Below are 18788 nucleotides of genomic sequence, written 5' to 3'. Positions count from 1 at the left end.
ACTTGCTGCTGCTTTTGGCCTTTTGTACACTCCTGCCCTAATGAGTAATTCAATGTAGGCTTGTAAGTTAGTTCCATCCACTTCGTTCCATCTCCATACACCACCTACCCTCTAAATTTGTCATCTCAAGTTTATCATTTTCAACTAATGGTGTTCTGAACAGTTCAGATGCTGGTTTTACGACTTGGACATGCCTGACAGCATATCTGGTGGGGCCTGGAACCATTTTGGTGACAGCATTATTGCGTAAGTCTGCCATGTTGTGGAAGTGGGGAGACACACCACAATAACTTTTCATTTTTACAAAATAGTGTTTGCTGGCAGTTGAGAGAGTATAGGAGGGTCAACTGAGGGTGTCATTCTCATCAAAGGAGGATGCCTCATAATCAGGGTCCTCCTCAGTGTTATCCTCTGTCTCAGACACGTTCTCCTCTATGTCACCTTCATGGTCAAAGAGTTGGACAGCACTTTATTTAGAGAAAACCTTTCCATAGAAGTCATTTTCAGTTTACCAGAGAGCAGAAATCAAAAGCACACACGGCACCAAAAGAGATGGCTCAGAAGGCTGCCGTGCAAGCTTTCATATGTTCGCTCCACCCCAAACTTGTGTGAAGTACCAATATCTTCATGGGAACAGTATTTCCCCGCCTCCACAGTATAAGAAATATCAAAGTTCTCGCAGTGTTTCCCCTTTTCCATGCCATGTGAGCTATCAGTGGTTCTCGCACTACTGTAGTTATGGTTATGTAGCGTTCGGACCCTAAAGTTTCTTGAAGATTAGGAAATGTCATGTTATAGTGACCTCAATATCATCCAAACCATATCTATGTAAAATATGACCATTTCTTTCTCTTTATGAGGCTAAAACAGCCTGGAGGTAAATAGATCCCAAAGAACACTGACGCATACATGTGTACAGGACAAAATAAACATTATCATTTAAAATTTATGTTTACCCATATTTTTCCATTTAATTAGGAAAAGTCACAAAATATGAAGCCAACAAAATTATGTCAAACATTTTATTTAGAGATGTCAAACATTGAATGGGATCAAATTGACCCTAAAGCTAATCGGAGGGTTAAGAAAAAGAAAAAAGCCCCCAAAATTAGCTCCTAATTTCCATGTTATTTCCTGCAGTAGAAGTTGTTTTTAAAGTATTATTATATCTTCTAGAAGAGACCTAATAAGCTTTAACCCATTTAGGAAAAAGATGCAAAAAAAAATAAAAACAAGTGTCTGAACAATGGTTTTGCTCCTCTCACCCTTGCAGCTACAATGGTGGCATCTGTGTTGACGGTGTGAACTGGTTCCGCTGTGAGTGTGCATCAGGATTTGCTGGACCAGACTGTCGCATCAGTGAGTTCATGGGAACTGTAATTGCTTGTGGCTGGGGTCAGGTGGCACAGAGGTTGGAAAGGGGAATCAGGGGTGAAAGGCCTTAGCAGGGGAGCATGAGCCGATTGTTTCTGGGCAACAGATTTGAAAGCATTTTAGGAAGAAGGTGTTAACCTTTCCCCACTGTGCTGAGGTCAGAGCTTGTGTAGGTCCGACACTCTCAAAACGTCTCTGAGGAGACAGCCTTTCAAAGAAGCTTTTGCAGAAGCAGGGGGTTATCCATTCAAAGAGTTTCAGACCAAACTGGGATCAAACTGAAGGAACTTCCTAAAGATTTTAAAATAAACAGTAAAATGCACCCAAGCTACAGTTGTTTTTCAGCCCAAGTTGGGGGCCAGAAATTACAGTTGTATAAAGGTGTTTGTTCACTTGCAGATTTATTCTACCATTTCTCCTTTAGTCACATCAAAATATTTCATCAAACAAATGTTTGATAAAAATGATATTGGATAAAGACAACCTGAGTAAATCCAAAAAGCTGTTTTTTTAATTATGATTTCATTCTTTAAGTAAAACAAGACCCACATCAACTTGTCCCTCTGGGAAAACCTAATTTTCACCCAAACCTAATAACTAGTTGTGCCACCTTAGCAGCAACAGGTGACAGTTTGTGATGCCTGGCCAAGAGTCTATAACATCACCACTGAGGAATTATGGTTGACCCTCCTTTGAAGAAATGTTTTAATTCAGCCACATTGAGTGTTTTTAAGTATGAACGACATTTTTAAAGTCATAGTAAACTATCTGAAACTCCAGACTTTGGCTAGGTCACTCCAAAACGTGATTTTTTTCCCAAGTCATTCAGAAGTGGCCTTGCTAATGTGCTTTGAATCATTGTCCTGCAGCAAAACCAAAGTGTGACTGGGCTTAAGGTCCTGCACCGATGGCTGGACATTCTCCTGCAGGCTTTTGTGCTAGAGAGCAAAAGTCATGATTCCATCAATTATGGAAAGTTGTCAAGGTATTGAGAAAGTAAAGCAGCCCCAGACCATCACATCATCACCATGTCTGACTATCAGTATGATATTATTTTTAGGTCAGATCCATTGCACATTGGGCAATGTGCAATGGGCCGTTGAGTTCTTTTGTGTCATCAGCAATTCTGCCCTTGGAACTCTCCCATGAAGGCTAATTTTGCCCAGTCTCTCAGGCAGTGAGGCCTGTTGTTCTGGGTTCTTCTGTGACCTCCTGGATAAGTCATTGATGAGCTCTTGGAGTAATTTAGTAGGTCGGACAATCAGGGGAATTGCACCCCTGCTGCTTGCTTTCTTCATTTGTGAATTTGGCTGTCACTTGGGTTCGTTGATGTCCCAAAGGCTTGGAAATGGCTTGGTAACCCCGTCCAGACTGATCGATGTCAAAGACTTTGTTTTTCTACTGTTTTTGATTTTTGCTTTAGATGGTATTATGGTTTTTGAGAAATTTCAGTCATCAAAGAGATTTTGGTTAAAGGAGTTATTATTTCTGCAGGTCAGGTAACAATCAAACCTCAGTCTGGCTGGTGAAATTGAGCTCAGGTTTCTAAAAAAATTTAGTTTATTTCAAGGTTTTTTTTAAAGACTTTCTTGGGACTAGTGGCTTTTATTGCACAGTAATTTGTCAGGAAGGGTGACGAGAGAAGGGGAAGACATGCAGCAAATGGACATGCGGCAGCTTTACTAGATAGCTTTTTCCCTCAATAAATTAAATAATTATTTGAAAATTGCTTTTGTATTTACGTAGGTCATCTTTATCCAATATTAAAATGATTTGATGATCTGTAACATTTTGTAACAAAAATGCCAAATCAAAAGAAATTTGTTAGGGGGCATATACATTTTTACACCACTGTAGATGTTACTCAAGAAAGACAGTTTCAGAATTTTGTGCAGCCCCTTTGTACCAACGCTGAATCTGTTCTAGGCATGGTTTCACTTGGTTTACTTGAGAAATGCTTATTTTATAACCAGAACAAAAGAAAGTGTTGTTGTTATCCGTTTAGAGTTTGACTATCAATCCTTAATTTGAATTTATGTCTTTTAAAAAACGTTTATTTCATGACTTCATATTTCTATGTACGTTCTGCAAATTTGTCTCTTTAGATATAAATGAGTGTCAGTCCTCTCCCTGTGCTGAAGGTTCTACATGCATAGATGGGATCAACACCTACCATTGTCTCTGTCCTCCTGGACAAGCTGGACCTCGGTGTCAGCAGAGTAAGTCAAATAAATGGAAATGGTATTTGGATTAGATTTTTTTAAATCTCCACAAAAGCTATATTTTAAGGCTGCCGTCACACAGGATTTAGTGGTTTCTTATAAAAAAAATAATCTACAACATGGATAATCTTTGCAGACTCTTGCTGAGGTCTTGGTGAGGTTTTCCAGGACATTTATGCCCCTTTTCCACTAGTCCCTACACAGCACAGGTGTACAGCTCTACTCACTTTTTAGGCTTTTCCATTAGTAACGGTTACGTGGACCCGTTACTATTGTTAGTACCTGCTTGCTTGCTGTTCCAAGCAAGCCGACCCATGTTGATTACGTAGCGTCAGGCTGTTAGTTGCTGATTCGGTAGGGGGCTGTGTCACTAGTTACAGCATATTTTAATAACTAATGTCTTCAACCATTAAGCTGTTGTACACTGGACTTATAGTGTATATGACCACTATAGCAAGCTAGCATTAGGTAGTGTTACCTTACTTCACATGTCCTCTAGCTTGTACCCTTCAGTTTGATAACTATACTTATCCAGGCCTGTACAAATCCAGAGTGCTTTGCTTGCTGCCTGCAGCGTTCTCTGGCTCTCTTCTTTTACTCTGAGTCTGACAACAGCCATAAACTGAGCAGCAGTCAAGGCTGTTGTTATGTTACTACAAATTACATCACGATACTTTTTTGGACTATGGGAACATTTTGCTACTAACAATCCTGCCCACATTGAGATGGTACTCAGTTGTTATCGAAAACAATCCAAATCGTGTAGAGCTGACCCGAGTCGCGAACTAATGGAAAAGGGACAATAAAAAATGCGGTAGGTCTCAGTTTTCAATGACTGAATCTATTGAGCATGTGCAATACTTGTGAAGTGAGGTTGTGCTTGTTTACCATGGTGGTAGTCCCAAATCCATGGAAAAGGAGATCTACTTAATTGTTGCTGTTACATATGCTCCTTGAAGTTGACGGTGTGGTCATAGCTAGGGCTTTGACATCATTTTCAAATAGTTGGTCAACTAATTAAAACACCTATCCTGATAAAGGCTTATAGGTTTTCTTTAGAAACATAAAATATTATTTGCAAATATCTATTTGTTAAAAAACTAAATAATTTTAATTAATTAATGAATGAAGACCCCTACCACCTCATGGGCAGTGCATCTGCCCTTGTAAGACCTTTTAAAAAATCTGGCCCAGATGGCATGGTAGGAAGCTTTGTGATACTCTTTAACTAACAATTTCAGTAAAATATCTGATTCCATTGTGTGAAAAAGAAAACAAAAAGAAATATATTTAAAGAAATTACATTACACATTGAATATTTCAATGAGCTTCTGTTTAAAAATCACATATAGTGATGAATTTCTTCTTAATAAAGCTGCCTTTCATCTTTTCAGTGGTTGGATTTGGAAAGTCATGCCGTCATGCTGACCTGCAGTATCCTCATGGTAGTCGCTGGGAAGAGGAGTGTAACACCTGTCAGTGTGTCAATGGCGATGTTCACTGTTCCAAGGTTTCACTGATGAACCTAATATTTTTTTTTTAATATATGCAGACTGAGAGTACTAATCAACTTTAAATGTTTGTGGCATCTTTTAAATCACCCAACTCAACTGTCTACTTCCAGGTGAGGTGTGGTCGACGCCCCTGCATCCTCCCGAAAGCTCTGTCGCCTTCAGACACCAGCCATCAGTCCTGCCCTGGAGGCCTCGAGTGTGTCAAGCACCCGTTCCTCACATGCCTCACTCCACCATGTCATCAGTGGGGCATGTGCTCAACACCAGACCCCCCCACTCCAGTGCATACCCAGTGTGAGCCCCATAGTGGCTATCTGGACAACAGTTGTGCTCACATCACTCTTATCTTCAACAAGGACAAAGTGCCGCAGGTATTTAAAACTTACAGGTGTTTGCTGGTTTGGACAACATTAATCAGGGAAACACCCAATAGACTAGGGTTGTCACTATTAGATAAATTCTAACCACCACCATGCCGCCTCCATGCTGCCCCCCTAAAACTGACCCGTTTTCATTTTCCCAAGTTGTCGCCCTTTTTCAGACAGGAGCACTACAATAACAGCCCTTCCCTTCTGTAGAGAGATTCAGTTGAACATTCATGGCTGAATATAAAACTGTGAGCTACACCGGGAAGTTTTAAACTTTAGACCAAGTGTGACTGACAGGGTAAATACAAAAGTGTAGTTTAGAGGTTGTTTGACCAATGAGACAGATAAAAAGCAAAAATGAAGAAGGATCCCAGACGCTAGCGGCACTTATGCCAAAGGTCGGCACTCTGATGACCAACCTACCCTCCTTACTGTAGTTGACCACAAAAATGGCCCACATCTACAGTATGTTTACGCTGAAAAAAGAATAGAACACAATAGAATAATCCTTTATTCGAAAGAATGCTGTGTCTTCAAAAAGGGTTGCCACTTTACCAATAAAGGTAACAGGCATTGAGTATTGTTGTTAGTATCAGTATTGAGTAAAAAATGTTAGTATCGTGAAGACCTTACACAAGACTGGTAAATCCTCATGAATTCTGTCTAGTATCACTGTTCCAGCTGAAAAAAATCATCCTTACAGCGTTAAACTGCCACCCCAGGCCCCGTTCACACTGCAGGCAAATGTGGCCCAAATCAAATTTTTTGGGGTCAAGTGATCAGGTCAGGCTGTTTAAAGCAAGTGGGAACGCTCAGATCTGGTCCGTATCTGATTTTGTCAAGTCACATTTGAGCCACATTTATATGTGGTCCTGAATCCAACTCGTATCTGATCTTTTGGAATGTGACTCCAGTTGGAACAACCAAAGCGCATTAGATGTGACTTTGACGTCACTTTCTGTCGCATTCGTCACAATTTTGCGCTGCCCAGCAGGAAACGGTAGCAGTTAGCAAAACAGACGGGAGGCTGGAATAGAACTGCACAGTGGTGAGACAGCAAGACGTTAGAGCTTGTTAATAAACAAAGATAAAACTTGGTTCAAACTTAATTGAAAGGCTCATAGGAACCGTCTGGATGTGGGACGTTGTTTGTATTGTAAAATTCGTATACAATCGTTCAAACAGAGGATTTGATGATCTGCCCCTGCTGCAGTCTGATACACTGGACTGCATCAAGTCTTCTGCCTGTGGAGGAGAAGCGCTGACATATATGATTAAAAGTTGCCCTCGTTCTAAATAAACTCGGTCTCGGTAAAGTTGTTAACATCCCTGCCCCACCATTGCAACAGTTTGTGGTGCTGAATAGGCAGTCAGATCTCCCTAAAGCAAAACAAAGAGTTTCACTCTACTTTTATTCACGTGTTTCCCAAACAGCACCCGCTGACAATAAATGGCTTCTTTTGTGCACTTAAACCATAACACCTATTTTTTCGTGTTTGTGCCGTGCTTGTCAACGCACTTATTGTTCTTATGCGCATGCAGGTCAGTTTGGAGCAGCAACATTTTCTAAGTAATGGGAACGACTACTGTGCTACATCACTATCACTGTCACAAGACCAAACAAATACCACATGGCCAACCCTCTCCCCTCCCAAAACACATACGCAAATGCCAACAAGATGGAAATAACCATCGCATATTAATATCGCCTCAGTTTTGCTTATCAGACCAATGCCAATATGTTTAAAAACGGCAAACAGTGACTAATACCGGTGTTAATGCCAATATATCGTGCATCCCTGGCTGTAATTGATGGAAACATGAATTCTGTTCTCTAGCAGAAAATTCTGTAGTAGAATTCAAGCTCACTGGTTATGTAGCCAAACAAAGATCCATATAACACTAGCAAGTCCATCTCTGAATAGCTGAATCAGCTTATTGGTGTATGAATGTATGTGCATTTGTGAATGTGATTGAGTAAATATGTAAGGCACTTTAAATGATCAGTATGACTAGAGTGACAGTATACAAATTAAGTCAGTTTTCCATCCATTAGGTAGGAGGTCGTTACTTTTTCACCAGATCGGTTTGGGGCTTTCATCCCTTATATGAGATAATCTCATGATTACTGCTATTTTATTTACTCATGTTATCTTGGTCTGATTAACATTTGTTTGATGATTTGAATCATTTAAGTAGGACATAAAGCAAAGGCAACTGTAAGGGTGTAATTGCTATTTCACACCACTGTAATTTAGAAATGTAGACAATGTGTATAGTAATCAGCCTACCTTGTGTGTGGCAGGGCACTACTGTAGAGAACATCTGCTCGGAGCTGAGGTATCTTCCTGTGACTCAGACACTGGCTGTGGACCGAGCACTGATCATCCTCTGTGACCTGTCCTACTCAACAAGAGATGCTGTGGAGGTTGCCATGGTGATTACTACACATATTTACCCTCACACCTACATTTTCAACACTGTTGAGCCAAATATAAGAGGTGCTTTAGAAGGTATCTCAATAATTGTAGCCACATATTGGATGCAGATGAAAACAGATGTATTTTTCTTTAAATCTCTGTGGACGGGGCTTGTTTTCATTGCTGCTATCTCTCTAGATGTACTTTTAGAGGCTCCTTATTATGACCTGCTGTTTAAATCAGTAATTGGTAATCATTAAAGATATAAGAACAACCTTCAAATAAATTCTTTCTAGCCTTCCTGCTTTCAGGGGTCATTGTTTTTAGCAGTAGAAGCAACAGCATGCAGTCTGTATGAGATAGCATTCACTGTAAAATAGGTTCTATAAGCCGTCTTACCAGTTTTATTACAAACTAGCACAGTTAGCCTGCCTAGCACTCTGTTTGCCTCAAAAATCATTGTCCATATGTATTATACCGAGAATGTACATCCTAAATCTATTTCAGAGACTTTCAAAAAGCTCCAAACATTTCTGATCCCAAAATGTTCCATGACAGAGGCTGAAATCTTTAAAGGTTAAAACAGAGCTCCTTTACTGTAATATGTTCAGCCTTGTCGTCATCTGCTTAAAGTCTTGCTCTCCCTCACACAACCGGAATGAACTGCAGAGATCTTTACAAAGTGCAGTTTTTTTTTTTTATTGGCATCTTACATCTTTGTGCTTCCTCTGACTTCATTTCAAGCAGCTTATTCATACTGAATTAGTTAAGTGAGTTTTTTTTCACTCAGTCACACCTTACACACTGAAGAGTGTTGTTGTTACTTCAACCTGTTAGTGCTAATGTACAGTGAATTTATGGACTGAAAAAAAGATTTTTGAGTTTCCGACCTTTTGGCTGGTTTTGACTTAATCTTCCTTTTATTAGGATTTACAAAAATAAAAGGAACAGGAACAACAAACATGAGTATTAATTTTGCTTAGCAACTTCTAGATGAAATGTGTATTTTCTTTTAAAACACCTTGGAAATTAAAATTTAATTTCTCTGACATCATCTCTTTTTCCCTTATAATCACTGCTTTTTGGAAATGCATTATTTAGAGACTTTATTTAGAGACAGACTTTGTCTCTAAGAACTACAAATAATTTAAGAGTTTCTGGACGACCTCTTGCTGGTAGTCATTATTCATTGGAAACCCGCAGTGTGACTCCATTTCCTTACTGTAGACTATGAGCAGTTTATAAAAAAGATATTTTATATTGTCGGTTTCAAAGGTCGGGCTGCACGGTGGCGCAGTTGGTAGCACTGTTGCCTTGCAGCAAGAAGTTCCTGAGTTCGATTCCCGGCCAGGGGTCTTTCTGCATGGACTTTGCATGTTCTCCCCATGCATGAGTGGGTTCTCACCGGGTACTCCGGCTTCCTCCCACAGTCCAAAGACATGCCTGTTAGGTTAATTAGTCCTCCTGGTTATGAGATTTAGACTGAGTTACACAGCTCTGCAGTAAACTGCATGAGTATTATTCAAAACAAACAGAAATGATTAGAGTTGACATTTTAAACTGTTTTTACATCAGCATTTAGCATGCTTATCACTATTAAAGAGATTTGTCATGTTCCATAATCAATAGAACTGGACTCTCTAAAATGAGAGCAAAACAACTTTTCTGTTATCTGCTGAAGTCTCAACCCATTTAGAAGCAGCAGCCTGAAAGAACAGCCCTCAGGCCTCAGAAAATTCAGCTTCCTTTGCATAAGATAAAAATGGCAGAGTTGTCTTTACACGGCAACACCTTCCACACCAAGGAGTGTTGTCAGCACAACTAGACGCATTAATCAGCTCGTTACCAATTAGGACTGATAAAATCATTTTATTCGGGGCACAGACAAATTTCCTGTGCATCTTGATTGCTTTTTGTTTGCTATTGTTTTTTTCATTCCTTCATTCTCTCTTGGCCACCCAGAATTGAGGGAAATCAGCCTTTTCGAGATTAAAGTGCTTTTTAGAGGGGGTTGGCTCTTGTTCCTCTGATGATTGCAAGGCAACTTTGAGAACCATATACAGGAAAACGAGTGGTGAGCCTGATCCACAGCAAGGCTTTACAAACACACAACAAATACAAAAATACTCCTGGTTGATGTGGGCTCATGTTGCAGCAAAATGTCAGCAGTTATTTCTAAGGGTTTCTTTCAGTGATAGGTTTATGTCTTAAATGCCTTATGTACAAGAAGGATGGACAGATCTCTTTACGAAAGTATTTTCAACTTAAGCCCAAGTTAATTCAAACCCCTGATAGATTTAGATTTAATGTTATTTTTTTGTTTTCTTTTTGGAAATAGCACACGCATTTACCAAAAGATAAAGTAGAAGGGGCATCATTGTGGAAAAAAATATTTCTGTTTATATTTACACGTGGACACAAAAATGCCATGTCTAAAATTATTCATACCTTTGTTGGCTATTACAACACTTCTTGTAGTTGCTAATAACATTTGAATGTCTCCACTAAAATTTAAAAGCAGTTATCTTTAGTTTGGAAGGCCTCTTTGCCATCGTCCTAATCTATAGCTGTGTCTATACCATTTCTTCGCCACGTTAGCTGTGTCTTTTGGGGCATTTTAACTAGGATCAATTGGAATTTATGTATTTGCCTTGATTTCAAGGCACTTTACAAAGTAAAGTGCCTATAGACTGCTGGAGATGGGCACCAGCTCCCCTGTGACCCACTATGGAATAAGCGGTAGAAAATGACTGACTGACTGAATATTGTTTTGAATTTAAAGTTCATTGCTGCACTTTTATCCGTTGTTATAAAGTTCAACCATCCCTGTTTAAAACCGCCCAAACAACAAATAACGCAGTTGTGAGCGAGGACTAGAAAAGCTCTTATTTGTTTGTTTCTCATCAGGGTTGTGAAAAATCCAACATTATGATAAACAGTAGTAGTAGTAGTAGATATAGAGGCGAATTGTGACCAAATAATTGCTCAATATCATTTGAGATGGTTGCCATCACCAACTAGTAGATATCAGGAACTATTGCACATTGATTCTTTAAGTTTCATTTTAGCATGAGGTATTTTGTTTCTTTCTTGCAATTTGTTACACACTGTAGCTTTGAAGATAATCTTCAAAAGAAAGTCTCAGAGTTACCAAACTAAGAAGCTCAGTTCATGAAGCATTTGGGGAAGTGTTTTAAGTTAAAATGTGTTCATTTCTTTCTTTATGTCCCCTTCTCTGCAGTCTTTTGAAAAGGATGGACAAGCGAAGGAGAGTGACTGTGGATATATCCAGAAGGCAGCCAGTGCCATTACTGGCGCACTGTCAAAATACCACAACACTACCACCCTTCACGCTGTAGTGGAGGCCAGTGTGGAGATACAGGTTGAATGCCCTGCTGAAGGTGAGTCTAACATCTATGGCAACACTGAATAATTATTTATCCTGTTCTTTCTCATATTATCTGCTGTCAATGCCAGCAATGTCAAGTCGAATAGTACCAACAAATGGTATATGGAAAGGTCTTCTGCATTAACCGTAGGTTCTACATCAGAGGTCACAAATTAGCGGACCAGGGACCGGATCCAGACCCACGCGCCATCCAATCCGGACCCAACCTGATTTTAAACATTTATATATTACTGCATGTTGTCCAACAGTGATTAACTTCACTTGCGCCGCATGTCGGGTTAACATGGTATAGCCCTGTGGAGTATCTGGCCCCGGGATGCACGTGATGGAAGTCAGGCAATGAGCTGCTTCAGTCAGGGCTGCTGCTGCTACCCTAACCGCAAAGCATTTACTCATTTACTATGTAGATATTAACATTTTATTTCTGCCGTCGACTTTTGAACAGGCGTGACGGATAGCTACAGGTCCTTCTCAAAAAATTTGCATATTGTGATAAAGTTCATTATTTTCCATAATGTCATGATGAAAATTTAACATTCAAATATTTTAGATTAATTGCACACTATCTGAAATATTTCAGGTCTTTCATCGTCTTAATACGGATGATTTTGGCATACAGCTCATGAAAACCCAAAATTCCTATCTCACAAAATTAGCATATCATTAAAAGGGTCTCTAAACGAGCTATGAACCTAATCATCTGAATCAACGAGTTAACTCTAAACACCTGCAAAAGATTCCTGAGGCCTTTAAAACTCCCAGCCTGGTTCATCACTCAAAACCCCAATCATGGGTAAGACTGCCGACCTGACTGCTGTCCAGAAGGCCACTATTGACACCCTCAAGCAAGAGGGTAAGACACAGAAAGAAATTTCTCAATGAATAGGCTGTTCCCAGAGTGCTGTATCAAGGCACCTCAGTGTGAAGTCTGAAGGGAAGGAAAAAGTGTGGCAGAAAACGCTGCACAACGAGAAGAGGTGACCGGACCCTGAGGAAGATTGTGGAGAAGGGCCGATTCCAGACCTTGGGGGACCTGCGGAAGCAGTGGACTGAGTCTGGAGTAGAAACATCCAGAGCCACCATGCACAGGCGTGTGCAGGAAATGGGCTACAGGTGCCGCATTCCCCAGGTCAAGCCACTTTTGAACCAGAAACAGCGGCAGAAGCGCCTGACCTGGGCTACAGAGAAGCAGCACTGGACTGTTGCTCAGTGGTCCAAAGTACTTTTTTCGGATGAAAGCAAATTCTGCATGTCATTCAGAAATCAAGGTGCCAGAGTCTGGAGGAAGACTGGGGAGAAGGATATGCCAAAATGCCAGAAGTCCAGTGTCAAGTACCCAGAGTCAGTGATGGTCTGGGGTGCCGTGTCAGCTGCTGGTGTTGGTCCACTGTGTTTTATCAAGGGCAGGGTCAATGCAGCTAGCTATCAGGAGATTTTGGAGCACTTCATGCTTCCATCTGCTGAAAAGCTTTATGGAGATGAAGATTTCATTTTTTAGCACGACCTGGCACCTGCTCACAGTGCCAAAACCACTGGTAAATGGTTTACTGACCATGGTATCACTGTGCTCAATTGGCCTACCAACTCTCCTGACCTGAACCCCATAAAGAATCTGTGGGATATTGTACATGATTATTTGAAGGTTGACGTTTTTTGTATAAAAACACTTTTCTTTTATTGGTCGGATGAAATATGCTAATTTTGTGAGATAGGAATTTTGGGTTTGAGCTGTATGACAAAATCATCCGTATTAAGACAATAAAAGACGTGAAATATTTCAGTTAGTGTGCAATGAATCTAAAATATATGAATGTTAAATTTTCATCATGACATTATGGAAAATAATGAACTTTATCACAATATGCTAATTTTTTGAGAAGGACCTGTATGTACTTCAGCGACCTTCGGGTCCACACTCCACGCCAGCTGGTGGCAGTAATGAACCTCATTGTTATATGCCAACCGCCAGAAAACAACAAAGAAGAAGCAATGCGGGTCCTTCAACGCAGGTTGCTAAGTTACTAGCTTTGGATTGGAGCTTACCCTTGCTGATAGTACAATGACTTGGTGCACAGATGAGTGAGTAAAAGATGGCTTCATTGAAAATACGTAAAGTGGACTATGAAAATAACACATTTAATAATGAATGGACAAAAGCATACAGTCTGACAGCACAACAGTGGATTTTGGGGAAAAACGAAAAGCCATTCACTGACTAGAATGACCTAGAAGCTGAGACAGAAAGACTTTAAGATGAATAAAGAAGGACAACAACATAAGGAAAAGGTTAAGCAAATTACCAGGCCTGCCACAAGCACAGGGAGAGCAGAATTATACCAAGTTGCACAGACCCAGCTCCCAGAGGGAGTGGACCTCCTGCTATTTTAATTGGGGACCCCTGTTCTACGTGTCATAAAAGTCAAGGATAAAACGGTTCTTGTTGGGTCATCTATGGTGATGTTGGAATATCTCTGAAGAGTTGAAATAGGACAAAAGTAGAAAAACAGAAAACTGTAAACCCAACACTGTGATGTGGCCCAAACCTTTAATAGTGACACATGTATAGAGTTAGGAAATGTAGTTTAATGTGTGAATAGCTTCTTCACTGACGTATTGACAATCCAACGATGACTCGATTTACTGGCAGCAACTCAACTGACTTCACTCACACAAAACTGGCTTATTAACCACTACGAGTGGAACGAGATCTCACAACATCAAAATGCCACAACATTACTGGTCAGTGTGAAGACCTTGTTGTCTGCGCGTGACTTCCTCTGGTAAAGTGGAAGCTATTGTCATGAGCCATTGATATGAAGCTTTGTGCCTTAAATTGGCACGTTACCAACAATTAGTTAAAACAAACAATCTAAAGAGTAATCTAAGAATGTCAACATTATGCAACAATTGTGTGTAGGGTAAAGATGAGAACAGCACATTTTAAATGCTGAAAATGCTTTAAATTTATATTGAAACCTGTTAAAAGTGGGTCTCTGAATCACTAAAATAACTTAAGACTTTTTATGGACTGCCATGACACAGTCAACCAATGTTGTCTGATAAATGTAAACCTTCACTGGTTATAATTGTTTTGTAACAACCATTTTATTAAGCTAAATGGTCAAATCTGCTACTGTACAATATAATGTTTTCACTATATAAAACCATAGAAAACACTGTGCCTTTGAACAAAAATACACTCAGCTTGAATTGTCTTTCACATGAACAATTTTTCTAAAATCTTGAAGTTAAGATACAAATTTTTCCCGTATTTTAATGGAAATTGGATAAGTGCTCAAAACATACAATTTTTGGTGCGAAGACAGATGCAAAGTTGTAACATTTTTAACTAACTAAATAAACTGTTAGTGTTTAATTGGTTAAAAATGTTACCTGTCAGGTAAACAGTTTTTAAGACAAAAATTCCAGCAGTAAGCCCCAGTTTTGTCTCTAACAGGAATCAAGAAAGGGATAACGAATTATATTTTTGGAATTTTACATTATCATGAGAAATTCTCGAACTGCAACCCACAAAACTAAACGAAAAGTTGTTTTTGGGGGATAGCACAGCCAGTGATAAAGTCTCACTGATGGCAACACACCTACTGTAAGTTTGTCAATCTGTTGTATCTATGTTTGGGACATCAGGTTGTCTGACAACACTCTGTTAGCAGGATTCTGGGATTTTAAAAAAAGAACACAAACAGGGATTTGATTCCCTATGAAAATGCTGCAACTAGCTAACAATTAGCTGCTGATGATGCATCAACAGCATAAATGCATCAGCATCTGCTTTGGAGCTTCTTAAAGGGCTTTCACAGTTTTTTAATGAGTCTGGACTACATTTGATCATCTCTCATTCTAAATCTAACACACTTTGTGATCAAACCTGAACTGGATAATTTGGCACTAAATAAAGATCTCTGAGAACAAAGTTCGAAATTTATGAAACATTTATTCCATTTGTGAAAACACAAAAAGGAACATTTCCAGGCTTTTTTAGCATTAGGACTTAAGTTTATGGACAGCTCAAACACAAATATCACAGTTCTCTATTTTTCAAACCTTTACTCTGGAACCACCAAACTGAGTATTAGTTTTCCCACAAAAATAGGTAAAAGCTCATCTACCTTGTGTGAATCTTATATCGCCTGTCAACGGGGTGTATTGTTATACCCCTACTTACCTAAAGTGGATTTATACAATAGAAATCCATCCCATAATGAAATGTGCAAACCAAAATGTAAAGTCAGTTTTTAACATGTTCTGTATCACTCTCGTTCAGGTTATTTAGTCCCTCTGCTGGGGGTTGTCTTCAGCATCCTCTGGATATTCTGCCTTGTTGTTTGCATTTGGTGGACTCGCAAAAGAAAGAAAGAGCGAGAGAGAGCCGCCCTGTCTGAAGACGGCACCACTAACAACCAGCTGGAGCCACTGCGGAGCAATACCCCAAAGGACAACCGCGACAAAGACATTCAATATGAATGCAAGAAACTTATGGGCCCCTCTGACAGAACATGTGATGGGCCTGATGGTGAGGAGGAGCGGCAACTGGAGGGGGTGCTGGAGGAAGACAAGGAGAGGGCCCTGGACTTGGGGGATAAGTGTCTGCCCCATAAGGGGTCCATAGCAGGAGCTCAGGACAGGAGCATGAACATAAAGGGGAGGGTGATCTGCACGACGCGCAGCCGTATGGTGAAAGCACCGCATCGGACGGCATACAGCCCCAAAGACAACCGGTGTAAAAACCTAAATGCCGCCAAGCTTAGCGAAGACATTAAAGACCACTGTGTGTGAACCAATAAGAGGAGGGACCTTCAGACTTTAAAATTCTCTCACAACAAGTGAAGACTAAGGATGCTTTAATTTTCCGTTTGTGTTTATCAGGCCTTATTTAAGTTTTTTATTTGCAGCATGGATGCTTATTAATATCATGAAACACACAAAACAAAAATGGCATGAAAAAAAACCAAAAGCGCTTCTGGAGTCCTCACAAACCTTTCTCCTTTTTGCTTCAAAACACCACAGGACAGCTGAAGCTTTTTGTTTTTCACATTTAGGTAAAAGTCCACAGTTGCTGGCTGTTTGCCTTCAGCTCAAATCCTGACTTCTCATTAAAGATGTACAGAAACATTTACATTGTGTATTGGTTGGCATAGAAACCTGGATGATTGTGACACCCAGCATGACTATTTTTTTGGTTTACAGTTCTACATATGTCTTCTTTTTCCTTCCCGTTTTATGTTTTAAGTCTTTTGCCCGTTCAAAATAAGAGTTGTTGCCTTCAGTTTTTCTAAACAGTAGTCTTTCACAATTTTTTTCTTTTTTAACTAAAGTGCCTCGAATGAACCTTTCCCTTCTTTCTCACTCTTTCAGATTCTTAATACATATAAAGGGATGCGAGTTTTAGTAACAAACGTCTGCCTGCAGCAAATGCTTGTTTCATTGTGATGTACAGAACACATGTAAATAGGACAGAAATGGCTATGTATATTTGATTTTAGTAAGTTAAGTGATTTTGTTTTTGTTTTACAGTAATTCTAAGGAATAAGGTTGCCTGTGGGCTTTGATTTAGTTTTTTATGTCATTCCGTTTATTACTGGCTGGTTTTATTTTAATGATATTAAGACTTTGAGCGACGGAAATGATATTTTGTATAAGTGATTATGTTTTCAGCCCTTCCTGAATCTTTGTTCGAAAATGTACTGCTTTTTTTTAAATCTTTTTCAAAAATCACTGAAGACGTAATTTTTCACTGTTCTATCACTGGTCCCAGTATTGCTTTATTTTACCTAGCCAAGCCCAACATAAAAAAAAAAACAGATATAAATGTTGTTTAGTACAAAGCTTGGACTTACACATCCTATGACTTTATTGTATTGGTTTTGTACCATCATGTAACATGATAACATGGTACATTATTTAAGTCCTGTTAAATTTTATCCAAAAGGGATTGCCCAGTTAACCACTGATGACATCCCTTTACGTCCATGTTGCCCTCTTTCCTTTATCTGAATCCAGATCCTGATCAAATCAATAGGAGTTGTGTCTGAAAGCTTTTTTTTTATTATTTATTCATGTATCTTGTGCTCCCTACACTATAAAAACACTCTCAGAAGTGGATTTTTGACACTTACTTATCAACGGTATTCGCTCAGCCAATATAATGACGACTGACTATGCACAGTTAAGCCATTGTAGATAGTGGCTCCCCTTTACATGGTTTTATGCAGGCCTTGCAGTATGTTACAATAGGTGCAACATGACATGCATAATCGAAAACGCTTTAAAGCTGCAGTAGGGAGTTCTGAGAAAACAGTGGACTTAGCCCAAAAGTTTGAACAAGCACACCTTACAGGTCCCTCCCCCTTGTAACAGTTTTAACAAAAAATTTTAAAATAGATTTTTACAAATGTTACCTACTGCAGCTTTAACCCTCATTGTGAAGTGTGGTGGAGGCAGCATCATGATGTGGGGATACTTTGTTTTAAGTGGGGAGAGGAAAGCTGGACAGAATTGATGAGAAGATAGATCAAGATGTTAACTCGTGCAGGGTGTTCTGCTGCATGTTGTCCTTTTAGTTTACTGGACTAAAAGTGGCACAAAGAATATGTTACGTGAACCAGCTTAGAGTCGGGTCTTACATGCAACTGGTTTCTATTTTCAATACACACTTTATGGGTCACAGGGTCCAGATAGGTGACTCTCAGCACCACTGGGAGTCACTTATTAGCCTCCTCCTGTTCCACTTCCAGGTCTACAGTTTTACACTCAGTTGTCAGTGGAGATGTTTCAGGGTGCCTGAACCCTCCCTGCCCTTTAGCAACTTCCTCATCACAGAATAACAAAGGCTTCATGATATGAATGGGAACGTTCATACTGTAGACAGTAGTGTCTGCGCATTTTGTTTCCCTGTGTTCTGCTTTCCTGGTTTAATGAAGGGAACAAGTTGTATAGTTGTTAATGTTCACTGTTGTGAACGTTTACAGCAATGATGGGGAAAATTTCAAAAGTTGTCACTATTTGTGTATGAAAATTGAGTTTTTTAAAACATTTTTTTGTTAATGTTGATCATAAAAGATAACCTAAATTTAATTTCTAATTGTAAATTTTACATTATGTTTGCCCTAGAAGAGGAACTGAATGTGCAAAACTTTGTAATAATTCTGTAAAAAGAAAAATTGAAAAGAAAAGTCTTCGTTTGTTAGCTCAGAAAAATCCTATTATTTATTAAAGTATTTTATACCAAACATGATTATATTGACTCTTTGTTGATGTTATGTAGGATGCTGTCTAACTTTCAATCATAGCTACTGTTGCTATTCTTTAATCCCTTTATACATGCAAATCAGAAAAACTTGAATCGCAATTAAATAGAACAAATAAAAAACTACAAAAGCTGAAACTTTCCTTTTTATTTTCTTTCAACTATTTACTTTACTGTTGCCAATATGAATCTAAAAGGTTTTTGTTATCAGTGC

General features: G+C 39.3%; 1 protein-coding gene across 3 annotated transcripts in view; it reads left to right on the top strand.

Moving 5' to 3' along the window:
- LOC124855725 (protein jagged-2-like) overlaps positions 1–18562 on the top strand; it is an 86527-nt gene extending 67965 nt beyond the window's left edge. For 2 of the 3 annotated variants that reach the window (XM_047345746.1, XM_047345744.1), the window contains 7 exons: positions 1274–1359; positions 3480–3593; positions 4991–5106; positions 5221–5481; positions 7784–7915; positions 11140–11299; positions 15593–18562. In XM_047345746.1, the coding sequence (XP_047201702.1) occupies positions 1274–1359; positions 3480–3593; positions 4991–5106; positions 5221–5481; positions 7784–7915; positions 11140–11299; positions 15593–16104 (1381 nt within the window). In that variant the 3' untranslated portion in view covers positions 16105–18562. The remainder of the gene's footprint in view (positions 1–1273; positions 1360–3479; positions 3594–4990; positions 5107–5220; positions 5482–7783; positions 7916–11139; positions 11300–15592) is intronic. The other variant, XM_047345745.1, reaches the window with a different exon arrangement.
- The last annotated feature ends 226 nt before the right edge of the window (positions 18563–18788 follow it).

The sequence above is a fragment of the Girardinichthys multiradiatus genome, chromosome 19, assembly GCF_021462225.1.
Source record: "Girardinichthys multiradiatus isolate DD_20200921_A chromosome 19, DD_fGirMul_XY1, whole genome shotgun sequence".
Taxonomy (NCBI): Eukaryota; Metazoa; Chordata; class Actinopteri; order Cyprinodontiformes; family Goodeidae; genus Girardinichthys; species Girardinichthys multiradiatus.
The sequence above is the reverse complement of the archived record's forward strand: the minus strand, read 5'-3'. Positions and strand labels throughout refer to the sequence as shown.